This window comes from Sander vitreus, chromosome 17 (genome assembly GCF_031162955.1).
Source record: "Sander vitreus isolate 19-12246 chromosome 17, sanVit1, whole genome shotgun sequence".
NCBI lineage: Eukaryota > Metazoa > Chordata > Actinopteri > Perciformes > Percidae > Sander > Sander vitreus.
Window position 1 is genome coordinate 4,737,003 of NC_135871.1, and position 13,666 is coordinate 4,750,668.

The 13,666-nt window shown below is 40.7% G+C and overlaps 1 protein-coding gene across 4 annotated transcripts in view; it reads right to left on the reverse strand.

The window, feature by feature from the left end:
* Positions 1 to 13,438, reverse strand: part of nvl (nuclear VCP like) — a 52,339-nt gene extending 38,901 nt beyond the window's left edge. Inside the window, exons 1-10 of one of the 4 annotated variants that reach the window (XM_078272804.1) lie at positions 13,267 to 13,438; positions 8,466 to 8,540; positions 7,453 to 7,523; positions 7,115 to 7,167; positions 6,653 to 6,743; positions 6,453 to 6,513; positions 5,679 to 5,924; positions 2,773 to 2,875; positions 2,399 to 2,475; positions 2,145 to 2,279 (exon numbers count right to left, since the gene is read on the reverse strand). In XM_078272804.1, the coding sequence (XP_078128930.1) occupies positions 2,145 to 2,279; positions 2,399 to 2,475; positions 2,773 to 2,875; positions 5,679 to 5,924; positions 6,453 to 6,513; positions 6,653 to 6,743; positions 7,115 to 7,167; positions 7,453 to 7,523; positions 8,466 to 8,522 (894 nt within the window). In that variant the 5' untranslated portion in view covers positions 8,523 to 8,540; positions 13,267 to 13,438. Of the gene's footprint in view, positions 1 to 2,144; positions 2,280 to 2,398; positions 2,476 to 2,772; positions 2,879 to 5,678; positions 5,925 to 6,452; positions 6,514 to 6,652; positions 6,744 to 7,114; positions 7,168 to 7,427; positions 7,524 to 8,465; positions 8,541 to 13,266 lie in introns of those variants that run through there. The other 3 variants (XM_078272805.1, XM_078272803.1, XM_078272806.1) reach the window with 3 other exon arrangements.
* Between the last annotated feature and the right edge of the window lie 228 nt (positions 13,439 to 13,666).

Below are 13,666 nucleotides of genomic sequence, written 5' to 3' on the forward strand. Positions count from 1 at the left end.
CTGTGTACTAAAAAAAAGGAAACCTCTCTTTTGTATATATACAAAAGATTTTTTATTGCCAAAATTCCAAGTACATTTTTGGTGGCCCAAATGTTAATATTTTTCACCCCCTTCCCCTTCTTGCCTCTGGCTCTTTGCACTGGATATGCAAAACAGCTGTTCACTAACCAGAGGGTAAATGTGACAGTACAAAGCTTACAGCAGGGCTATTCAACTACACTGTTCTGGGGGACACATTTTCAGAAGCCTAATACATAGTGAGGAGAAAGAATAAAGAATGCAGACATCACCGGCATGATGACGTCATTCACGTGCATATTAAGTGGCCATGCTGGGGGGAGGAGCCGGTTTGTCTCTGGCAGCAGCTAAATTTCCAAAGATTAGTAGCAAACTAATAAACAGACTACAAACCGACAGCTTTCATTTTAGCTTGTTGGTAAAACATCACTATTTGCAGAGTAGCATGCTGTAGGCTAGTTGTGTAAAACAGCGCGGTGGACGAGAGCAGCAGACGTTCGTTAGCTACCTTGTGTCGGGTTCGCTCCGTGGAATGGATGAGTACACTGGATGTTTTCTACAAAGAATGTAGTAGCATGTTTGCAGCTTAAAATGATCTCAAACTTTCTGTCCTTTTCTCTCGAAAACGACAGAAAGTTTGAGATCCTGTTTGAGAGCCTGTCTCTTCTCTTAGACCCTCGCTATTTTCGTCTTCGTTCATTTGTAATCTGGGCCGTCAGTCTTGTGCATAAACAGTATATAAACGTCTTGTGTCCACAGAAGAGTCAACTTGTTGTGTGCGCTAGTAATTATCCTCCGTGCGGAAACACAGTCAGCCGTACAACCTTAATTACATTGATTTAACGAAGCTTCGAGGCAAAGAATTTTGCTTCAGGATTTTTTGTAATCAAATTATTCGAGGAATCGTTTCAGCCCTACTTAATAGTAACAGGCTTATATCGCAATCTCTTAGGTGTACCTATATTTAAATAAACACACAGTAGCAGAGTTTATGCAGTGTCTTTTATTTTACTCTTGTTTTTTTCATCGTTCACTTGTGGCCATTAACAACACTTTAAAAGAGTAACGAAAACCTGAAGAATAAATAAAAATGTTGTGCATCGTCATGTTTCCTGTATTGAGTATCATTGCCAAACATAACACTATACCTTTTAAAAGCGAGGAATAATATCCTGTCTCATTCATATAGCCCCCAGTTGGGGCTGTGCTGGACACTGCTCTCTGGGCATCAGATCATCTGGCTCCATCACTATATTTATAGTTTATTTAGGCACCCCGTTTTCCTGCGTGATGTTGTGCAGAACCCCACAGGCTAAAACAATATTGCAGACATTTTCTGCCGTGTATAGTAGGGTCCCCTCCACTGATGCAAGACAGAGCCATCTGCCCAATCAATCCGATGGAGCGCTCCACCATGGCCCGTGCGCGTACGTGTGCACTGTTGTACCGGCGCATAGAGGTCCTCTAAAAACAGCCAGATCTGCCAATGCTGATAAGTGATCAACTGATGACTTCTGATTCTCCTGTTAAATTGATTATATGCTGCATTGCAAGGCCACACTGACTCGAAAACTTGCGTACACAAGTTCAGACCAGACGTGAGATTTTATCGCAGCCTACGCTCACGTTCAAATTGATAAATGCCTTGCTTTGTGCAGGAATCGGCGTACGCCCATCCTACGCCTGTTTTAGGTCACACGCACGTTTCATAAATGAGGGCCATAGTGAGAGAAGCAAAGTGTCTCCCCTGTGCTTTCTGTCCACGGTCGGAAATCTGTAGCAGGAAAAGTTAACCCTCTCCTTGATTTCATGTTTACAGAGAAGGAGAACCAGGAAATGAGTAGGGGGAAATGCAACGCTACCAAGCCACGGCCAAACTGACCAATCAGAGTTGTGATCTGCGGTCTGTGTCGCCGCAACGTGTAGTTACATTTTTCGAGAGGTGCATGTCAGGCTACGGCATAGGGTCCGTGTTTCCACGTACCTATGTACGTAGCCACGGTGTTGACTTAACGCACGATTGAAGCATAAATCACGCTTAATCCTGATGCTCCTTGTTCAAGAGTCAAAAAACATTGTCGTTGCAAGTCATCAATGTCTCCTGAAAGTCAGAGTGCATGACTTACCCCAGCCACAGCCTGGGCCAGCAGGGTCTTTCCACAGCCAGGAGGTCCGTGGAGAAGGAAGCCCCTCGGAGGAACCATTCCCAGCTGCTGGTACACCTCTGGGTGACGCATGTGGATCAGCAGCTTACACACCTCCTGCAACAATGTCAAATCATTGCCAGTGAAACCTTTGGTGACTGCAGCCATCCTCATTTTAAAAAAGAAGAAGAAATGGCACAGCAACAAACAAAGTAGCAAGGTAAAAAGGTACTAACCGTTAGCGTCTCTTCATTACCTCCTACATCTTCAAACTTCAAAGTGGGATACTGCAGCTCTGGTGACTTTGACTTTGCTAAAAAAATCATAGTAGTGGAATGTCACAGCCATCACAGTGGACTGTGGTAGCTTGTCAAAGATGTGTCATTTTTGTCTAAATAATAGACAATCAATTCAACAACCTAAATAAATAAACATTACACAATAAACAAAATAACAAATCTATTCATCAATTACAAAAATAATTATTAGTTGCAGTCCTACAGGCAAAGCTTGACAAGCTTAATATGAATGACGTTGTTGTGTGGTATTCAACCCTAGATTTCGAATCTGTACTTCTTTAGCTAGACTGGCAAACTGAACGATGTAGTACCTTTCTTAATCAGGCTGCGAGATTCAGTAGTTTCAGTGGAGGTCTTCCTCCTTTTTTTTGACTTTTTGGCAGATTTCTCAGGTTCCAGCATGGACACATCCGTCTGCTGGGGACAGAAATATACAGCAGTAAGTGCATGAGTCAAGCAATGCCAGCTGCCTATGTCGGGTGGCCACACTAACCTCTATGTGCTCATTACTCACTATTTTGTTACTGTATTTAAAAATTAAAAAGAAAAAAAAGGTACACCTTTTTGTGGGCAATGAAAAAACTCCTCCCCTACAGCTGGAGCCCCTCCCATTCATGCAAGGGCAAATTATATATACACACCCACATGTGATGCACTGTACAAGCAGGCATTTTAAGTAACTTACAGGAGTCCAGACTCCAGGGTGGAGGAGGGAGTTTCTTTATATTATATATGCCAAACTAAATCAGGAACACCATAGCAGTTATATAAATGGACTCAAGACTTTACACAACAACAAATCGCAAATTGTAAAACAACCTCGTCGACACAGAAACATAGCATACATTGGTGAAGATGATAAAAGGAATCTCACTGCCATAAAGCTTATGTTTGAGCCGGATGAGCTTCACAATCCTGAACGACAAATACAGCAGATTAACCTCTCCATGTTGAGCAGAGAAATGAGCTTCAAATCCACTCAACACAACAACCACATACATTTATAACAAGCTCCGTATTTGACCCGTTTCACATTGAGGCAGGGAGATTGATAAATTAATTTAACAATGCCGACAGCCATAAAGCTACAGCTGTAATAGTAGAACATGTATAGGGGACATCCAAAGCATCGCTGCCGATTCACTGTTAATTAGAAGAAAAAAAAACTCACCTGGACATCAAAGTTCCAACACTGGATACATGTGTCCTGTCCTGCACTAAATCTTACTCCCAAGGCCAGTTTATGCACCACTTGTAAAAATACATTGATCTGGATACATATCATCTTTGCGCCTTTACGTGAAAAAATTAGGACACCCATGCTAAAGTTGATTAAAAAGAGGAATTAAAAAAAAAAAAAAATCATCTTTTGGAAATTGATCTTAATGCCTTAATTACAAAAATGAGGAAAAATGCAATCTTTAAGGACACCAATTTTCTTTGTGAATGAATAATGTATGAATGGGGTACTTTCCATAAAATCATCTCTCAATGCAAATCAAACCAGCTATTAGGCTAACTGAAATAAAACCATGCCAATCTCTAGGTATGGTGAACGGTATGTGATGATGTGGGGCTATTTTAATTCCAAAGGCCAAGGGAACTTTATCAGGATGCATAGTATCCTGGATACATGAAATAACTGGCCTTTAAAAAAAAATATATATATATATATGCCTGCCTCTATGGGAATTTAACATAGGGGTGAACTTATGCCCCCTGTATTTTAATGAAGAACATTTATTTATTTACGATACATTATTCATTCACAAAGAAAATTGGTGTCCTTAAAGATTGGATTTTCCTAATTTTTTTAATTAAGGCATTAGGATCAATTTCCTAAAGATGATTTTCTTATTCCTCTTTTTAGTCAACTTTAGCATGGGTGTCCTAATTTGTTCACATGACAGTGTGTGTGTGTGTGTGTGTGTGTGTGTGTGTGTGTGTGTGTATGTATATATATATATATATATATATATATATATATATATATATATATATATATATATATATATATATATATAGATAGATAGATAGATAGATAGATAGATAGATAGATAGATAGATAGATAGATAGATAGATAGATAGATAGTTGGTTTATGCCTTAAAATAATGGCCAGGATTTCCGGAAAAGGTAGGATATGTGTGTCTCCATTTCAAAACATCACTGCAGGTTGACTGTTTTTAGCAGCAGAGGTTGATTGTGGGCGACAACACTGTCGTGGTTAGCTCGCCAAAACTCTAGCTACTGCCGCTGTCTCGGCAACGTTAGCTAATGTCCGCTAGCATACGTACAGGCTAACTATAGCCAGTTAGCTTTGTGTGTAACGTAATAAAAACCCACCCATCTCGTAGGAGCGAAGCTTAATATTTCATTCAATAAAATTATAGTACAAAAGGAGCACTAATGCCACAGGTCTTATGTTGACAACTTGGACGCAGATATAAGAAACTCCGAAGGCAGTCGTAATATTGGCTAGGCTAACGCTGTTGCGCTAACGTTAGCAAAACAGTCTAAACTTATCTTGAGTCCGGACCTTTAACTGTCTATGGTCCGGACTCGAGTACTACAGCCCTCACAGGTAGATATCACTTAGCTGAACAACCTGCAACTTTTCTGATTGATACAATGGGAGCCTGATTCTTGCATATAACCCCAATCTGCCCTTCTTATGGCTTGAAGCCATAACCTCCGCCGGTTTTTGGCAAAAGCATGCTTCCCCCTTGGTATGTTAAACATCAGGCACCCATCACTGGCTCTGTTTGTACAATTAACCACGCAACAACTCCTTGGCATTTGACACTACTACTACTACTACTACTACTACTACTACTACTACTACTACTACCTACACGAAACACGTCTTCTTTCTGCCCCCCGGTTGCACGCGCAAGCAGTGATGACGTTGAAATCCATGTATATTTTAGTTGCTTTTTTGTTAGTGGATATTAATGTAACTGATTGAGTTAAATGGCCATATTATATTGTCTCATATCGACCGCAGGCCTCTGAATTGAATCAAAATTGTATCATGGCAGACTTTGTGATACCAGTAAATATCGTATCGCTGTCCAAAGAATCAATATAATATCGTATAGTGATTTACACCCCTACACTGAATATAAATATCCTCCCTCAGTGGGAATAAGTGAGGATGAATGCTTATGGTGAGAAAATCCAGGCAAAGGGTTCCACTGTAACACTGTGGAACATACATTGGACATTGTATTCGTTGGCTCCTCTTCACACAGGTCGATGAGGATGCTGCTCTTCTCGGGGCCTCTGCCTCGATCGATGAACCAGCCTCCTGTGGAGACCAGCGTCCCTGCACTGGGAGGGAGGTTGGCTGTACTGGCAGGACTGCTGGCAGCAGGCTGATCTCTCCTGGGTGAGCAGGTGCCAGAGTCAGGGTGGCCCTTCCGGTACAAGGATGTAAGAGAGCTGTTCATGTGGTTGGTGGGCTATGGAAGGCAAAAAGCAGTAACAAAGAATGGTTAGAGCTCACTGTCAAAAAGTGCTATGCAGATCTTTTTTAGTTACTTTGTATGTATATATTTGTTTTTCTGTATTTATTGATTATTTTATATTAATGTTTAATATGTTTGATTGTTTGTTTATGTATGCACCTTTCACCAAGGCAAATTCCACATAAGTGTACTTATTGTGGCAATAAAACCTTTTCCGATTCTGATTTCATGGAGCAGCTGAACATTTGGGAAATGTGCTCGGTAGCCATCTAGCCCAGAGTCAGATGAGTGGTTGATGTCAATTTCATCTCTGTGCATTCAGTCCAGGAGTTACATATAGCCACTTTAAGTTACTTAAACCGATTTAAAAATAATTGCCAATTAATTAAATAGTTGAGTTTATTAGACCAACTACTCAATTCATCTTTGCAGATCTAAATATAAGCTTCCCCCAGTCAAAACTCTATGACCAACATGCTTTAACTATAATTCCTCAGATTTAACCTTTACATTATTTCTTACAGTGTTCTCCAGAATGGGGTCATCACTTTCAGAGGACTCCTCTGAGCTGCTGCTGCCATCCCTGTGAACACACAGTTTTGTATGGCATTAGTTGCACATTTAAAAAGAGAGTACAATTGAGAGAAGGGATGGTTAGAGCCCTGAGGGGTAAGACAATCTTACTGGTCGAAACCAGGCAGTAAGCAGAGAGCGTCCTTTACCCGGTGTCATTGTGGCTGTGCTTGGCTCTCTTAGCCAAGTGTTTGCTCTCCAGATCATTCAGCCCAGAGTCCTTCATGATTGCTTCGTACACTAGGAGAGGCAGATGGAAAAGACAAATCAGAACCCCATACAGTTCATATTCCAAAAGAAGAGTTTGATCACTGGAATGGATTGGCCGGTACACAGGGGCTGCAGAGGTCATGTGTGTAATCAGATTAAAGATTATGTATTTTATCTTGACATAAGGAGTTTTCTCTGAAAACATGACATTAATTCCATTATCATGACTTCATGACCCACCAAACCAAATCTCTCATCGTCACCCTTGTCCTGTCCCCCCGTCCATTAGAATGGACTCCAGTCTGAATTTACAGGTTAAAATAATCACCCTGAAAACACATGGAAGCCAAACTACTATTGCAGCGTAAAATGGCATCAATCTACGTTTGCCTCGGCCTTACTTTTCTCCACTTGAATCCTGAAGGCTGTCCTGTTTCTTCTGCCATACTCCATTCTAAAGATACAATATAAACCAAACACTGTTAATTTGCAGACATGCATATCAATGTACACTCAGTGTCCAGGTTAGTTTAAACAAATGCAGTCTTATCCAACAGCCTTGCAATAACTCACTGTAATGTAAGTGAACATCGTAAAAGAAAGAGTACTTCTACTATACATTTTAATATATATTTTGATAAACATACAACTTATTGGATGATTTCCTGACTACAGGAAATGTCCTTGGTGTAGGACAGATTGAAGCAATGTTACCTTTGACTGAGTCTGATGCACTTGCCTGTACAGTTTTTGAAGTTCCATGGCCATGGCTGAAAGGTCCACATATTCACTGGTGCAGGTCGCCAAATACTGAAGACAGAATTCAACATCAAACAGGGTGAGGATGACGGACACCAACAAAAGAAATTCAGACCCAGGCTCTAATCACATCGCATGAAATTTATGCCAGAACAAGAGCAGACCCAGGCCAGGGCGTTACATTTATGTGATATCACTGCTTTTGTCTCCCTCATGATGTCCTCTGTTGGCAGGACAGTTACCATACTGTCCCATCCTTTAAGATTTAGACCATTTATCCTTGTCTCCTGTTTAGTTAGGGGTTGAGATAAATGCTGTATACATTCATTTTATTATTGCTATTATAACTTTGCTTATGTGTCAGTGTTTCCGCTAGAAAGTAAATTGGTGCCGGTCATGTGACCTGTAAGGTTTCATTTTACCTGTCAAAATGGTAAAAAGTTCGGTCAAATATTTTCCGTGTTTATTGCGCTTAAAACCTATTTATAGGCAGGCTATATAAAGAATTATATCATCAAGGCATGTGGATTTTGGCCTATACTATTTTTATTGAAATGTAGGCTATTCGCAATATTTCCCCGTTTCGCCACAGCTTGGGCTTTGACTTTCCCGCTTGCTTGTCGCCGTTTGCAGTTTGTAAACCTACAGTATTCTACTGCATTTAATCACAGCTGGCGTTTTCCTTTATCGCATATGCTGCAGTCTACAGTCATTTTTTTAAAACATGGCAATTATTTCCACTGGTCATTCTGACTGGAGATAATAGTAATTTTCTTTCGGTGAAAGACCGGTAATTGCCGGTCAACGGAAACTCAGGTGTTTGTGTGTGTGTGTGTGTGTGTGTACAGAGATGATGCAGTACAGTAAAGGAGAAACTGCTTATCTGTTTTTACTGAATTGTGAGATTAAACAATCTTATAGGCTTATTTCTTACATTAATACCACTGAACTCATAACATACAGCCCCGGGAGAATGAGGACATGGATTTGTACCTGCTCCACTCTCTGTCTGAGACGACTGTCCAGACAGCCAGCACTTCTGTTCTTCATGTCGGTGCTTATGTGAGCCTGCAGCGAGACAGACATTCACAACAAGAGAGAGACTAAAATGAGGAATGTAATCACAGCATGAACCTGCCTAAATATGATAACTTTCCTGTCAGTTTTGAAATAAATTTTGCATCCATCTGCAGACCTGCCAACCTTGAAGACATTTTATGAGTACAACAACCCCCCCCCACGCACGCGCGCATCCGACAGCCCCCCGCCAATGTACGCTCCACCGTTGCCCACCCACCAGTGAGAAACCTATGGAGATACCTAACACCACAATACATATGGCGTCTGCAATCTGAAAATGTAGGTGGAGAGGGGGTAGATTATGATGAGTACTACTATGAGTAGGTCATATTCCTGCATATTGTTACAAATATTATGAATTACGACACACACACACACACACACACACACACACACACACACACACACACACACACACACACACACACACACACACACACACACACACACACATACACACCTAGATGTATGTAATTTATATTCAAATACATTGTTTGGCTCATCACTACCTCCTAGATTACAATAAATTCTTATTACCGTGTAGAAAAATGGAGTGGATGAATGGCTGTAGGTGTACTGCAACTACACAAATGTTTTCTTATATCCTGTCCAATTTTGTGCACATATATTTGTTAGTCTAGCCAATAGGAGGCAGAGAGAGCTAATAAATAGGCCTAAGTACTTCTGTGTTAAAGATGAGAGTAAGACCAGGTTAACACATAGCCTTCTTCTGATTACTGAAGTAGTCTAAGTAATGATTTACTCATAAAGCAACTTTAAATAGGCCTAAAGCAACTACTAAAAAAAACACAAGATTGAAGCCTGGCAGAGACACGATTATAGGCTAATAAATAACATGGGTTAGATATTTTCAGATAGGCTTTTCAAAGGTTGACATCGGTGACATTGCATTATGTCAGTTGCCATCACATTGGCCTAGAAAATAGCCCTACTGTATGCTATGCATCATTAACTGAGCTTGTAACAGCTGGAGTCCCAGTTATGATGTCAAGGTCATTATTTATGTTCATAAATTCAAGTAGGCTAAAAAATAGCCTAACTATTACCTTTATCTTACATTAATTAGCACCTGGCCTGTCTAAAACCTTCTAGTTTTCTAGCCATTCCACCACTTTCCTAACTGCCCCCAACTAATGGGAAGGATGGCGGGTGTGACAGGCTGGCCTATTGACACTATGAACGTTTTTTTCTTATCATCCTTTTATTTTTAATATCATTATGTTTCGGGGGGGTGGGCAAGTATTTGCAAGAGTGTATGGCTGCAGCCTGGAGACCTCCTATCTCATGCTCATCCCGTCTCATGCCTGGGCATGTCAAACGCTAAACTCAGATGTTCAGAATAGCCTACGAAATCGTGAATTATTTTCTAAATGAAGTCACGGTTAAGTTAGCGGGCATGGGAGGCATGAGACGAGAGGTCTCCAGGCTGCAGCCATACCCGACTCAGTATTTGCGTGTGGGACTGTGTTCGTTACCTGTTGTCCCTTCGTGACTGATATCAATGTCTGTCTTGCACACGGTGCAGAACGCGTGATGAGTTAGCCTGGACATGTGGATTCAAGGAGAAAGAAATCGCTGTGGTTTCCGAACCCTTTTTTGAGGCGGTTCAGCCATGGCATACAAGCCTACAGTTATCCGGCCAGCCTAGCTTGCTTGAGGCACTGAATTGAATTAAACCATAGACAGTACATAAGAATGGACCAACAGATCCCGTTGCTCTGGACGGAGACCAGTGAAGGCCATTAGAAGCACTTTTCTGGTGAGCGCTGAGCGTTACTGAGCAGCCTCCCACTGAGAGAGACAACGTAAATGTGACGTGAGCAACCTGTCTGAAAGTTGTAAGTCTTCTGGTAGCTGTGCCAAGAGAAATCTCAATCATTCCCAATCTTGCAGAGAAGGAGAGCGTAGGTATATGTAAGGAGATAACATGGGCACAGGCTAATTATTGCTAACTAAAATGCTAGTTAGTTAGTTGAAACTGCCTACGAGCTTCTCCTGTACTATACGGTAATTCCTCTACTGTGCGACAGTAAGTCGCGTGGTTATGACACAATTAGAGATGCACCGATTACAACTTTCTAGGCCGATTCTGATTTTCTTTGAGTTAGGCCAGCCAATACCGATTTTAGCCGATTCCGATTTCATTTTTTCTAACCACTTTACAGCACACACAAATATTTATTTTCTATCTTTTCTTTAATAGAACATTTTGCACAGAACAAATTTTTGAACAGATAATGGATCACTATAAAATAGAACTATATAAAATTCACACACATCTAAAGTGCAATGTTAGAACCATTTCCTTCTTTTCACATCCAATATCCAACTAAAAAAAATGTGATTTGGGTTTTTGGTGTCGTCCCTCCACGCCCTACTCTTTCCTTGCAGGTGTTGCATATTGCAAACTTGTTATCTTCTGCACACACGCTGAAGAATTTCCAAACAGCTGACATGTTGCAGGTTAATTCACGAGGTTCCCTACATGTGTGAGAATAGCACGGGTACGCGCGACACACAGCGGAAAAGTTGAGAGAAAGGAAAAAGAGACTGTGCTGTCGCGTCCGTGTGTCCTTGAGAACTGTAACACGTATAACTTATGTTGTCAGTTAATTGTAGCATTGACCAGCATGAAATCGGCATATGTCAGACTGACCTGCCGGTCGCTGGTCATGGCCGAGCATGTGAAAACTGGCCAATTCCGGTCACCAGCTGGTCTATCGGTACATCTCTAGACACAATCGTTAGCCTATTTTTACAAAAAAACGTCTGCTACGCCTTTTATACACTGTCGTGTTTCTTTAGAAATAAACAATGGACAAATAAAGTCTTTAAACGCTTCAGATGTAAAGTTATTCGCTGTCAAAGTGACGTCAAAATGAATGGCAGTCAATGGAATGCTAACGTCGGGTGATCGCTTTGTAGCATCAAAATGGCGCCATAGGAGGTTCGAGCTCTGAAGCGAAACTTACCCCCTTGAATATACGTGCGAAGCATTTGGCTAGGAGGGGCAGGTGGGCTAAAATGCAGCGCTCTGATTGGCCGAAAGCTTTTCACTCCACTTACACGCTGTGGCTCAGCGGCAGAATCAACGTCATATAGATTGCATAGAAACTGAAACCGGCGAAATGAAAGATGCAACAAAATGCGTACCTAGGGAGCAGCGAATCATACAAGCGTACTTAAGGGTCAAAATGCGTGCCGTGTACGAAAAATGTGTACATGTTGGCAGGTCTGCATCTGTTGAGGAATGTACACACAGGTTGAACAAAACAGTTAGGCTACACAAAAGACAGATGTACATGTACTAAAGAAAACACCAAACAAGAACAAATCAAACAGTCATCCCAAGTGCATATCGCATAATATCCTCTGGATTCAGATGTTAGCAGCACACCGATTTTGGTTTAGCAACAGGATAGTCTGATATGCAACCAAATATAACTGCACAACAGCTTAATGGTGAGATAAAAACAATCCATTTGCCCTTATCACATGATAACTAGGGATGCCCCTTCTTAGTCGATTAGTCAACTACTCAGTTGTTTTGGTGTTAGTCAACTAAGATTTCTTAGGTTGATTAGTCTTTTTAAATTCTTTTTCATGCTGAACGACTTATCAGCACATATGTGGTGTATATATATATATATATATATATATATACACACACACACACACACACACACACACATACATATGCATACGAAGCATGGATAAGGACGATTTACATTACTCATTTAACAATTTAAATTTTTTTATTAATAGATAGTCTAGCCTATAAAATGTAAAATAAAGACTTAAACTACAGCAAATCCTCACATCGGAGTAGCTGGGGCTAGCTAATATAGGGGACTAGCTATAATAGGGGACTTTACGGGAGAAATCACTTTTGATCGATTATCAATACTGCCAACCATAACCTTAATACTTGATCTACTTAATGATTTTGGGACCACTGTTCATGCAATTTGCAGTAACTAATAGTTAGCTATGGGAGGATTTAGTGTCCCAAATTATTTTCCAAAAACTGAGTGTCCCAAATGACGAGGGTCTTATTTGAGACAGGTTAAGGTCAATGACGTGCGGTGATGTCAGTAAGAGGCTAGGCACTGTGTTATGAAAACCAGATAACCTAATTTATCGTTTAGGCTAATAGCCTACGTCAAAACAGTAAACTCGGCACACATGCACGGTCGACATCAAGAAATATAATATGGACAGTAAAAGCACTGCTTATTCTACCATTTCTCCTTTCCTTTTGTATTTGATTATGCGTAACTGCTACATTTCTCATCTTAACGTCTAAACAATTGGAATAACACACATATTGCATATATAAATAACAAGAATAAACATTAAAAATACAAATACAAGTATTAAATAAAATGATTTAATAAACATTTTTATGTTTGGATTTTGGCAGGGTAGGCAGTGCCTAGCTTGGGAATTTGGGACACTAAACTGCACATATACCGCTATGGCAACTGTAAAATATGAGGAAAACTAATTGTCACGAGTGACCTAACGTTACCACGTTCATGACGTTACACCAAATCTCACACACACACACACACACACACACACACACACACACACACACACACACACACACACACACACACACACACACACACACACACACACACACACAGTAGTTTAAGTCAAACAAAAACAGCCACATGTGGTTACTTACCTCAACAAAAACACCACCATATCGCAAATTCTTCTGTTAAACTGATGGTAACCTGTGTTTACTGTCTGGCAGCGTGAAGCATGGGTAAGTACCATAGACTGTATATAAAAAGTAAGTACTGCGTGAAGACGGAAGACACTTCTGACCCCGGGAAATGAAAACGTGTGCATCCTGTCTTCTTCTTCTTCTTCTTTGAGGTTTACCGGGAGCTGGCATTCATAGCGATGCATTACCGCCATCTTCTGGTGTTAGTTAACTCCTACAGCGACTATACAGAGCAGAGACTGAATCACTACCGACTAGACTTGGTTTGTTTTGTTTTGTTAAAGCCATTAAAAGGCATGTAACACCAGTGTTATTTGGTCCTAAATAGAGAATACACAGTGGCAGAATACCTGAG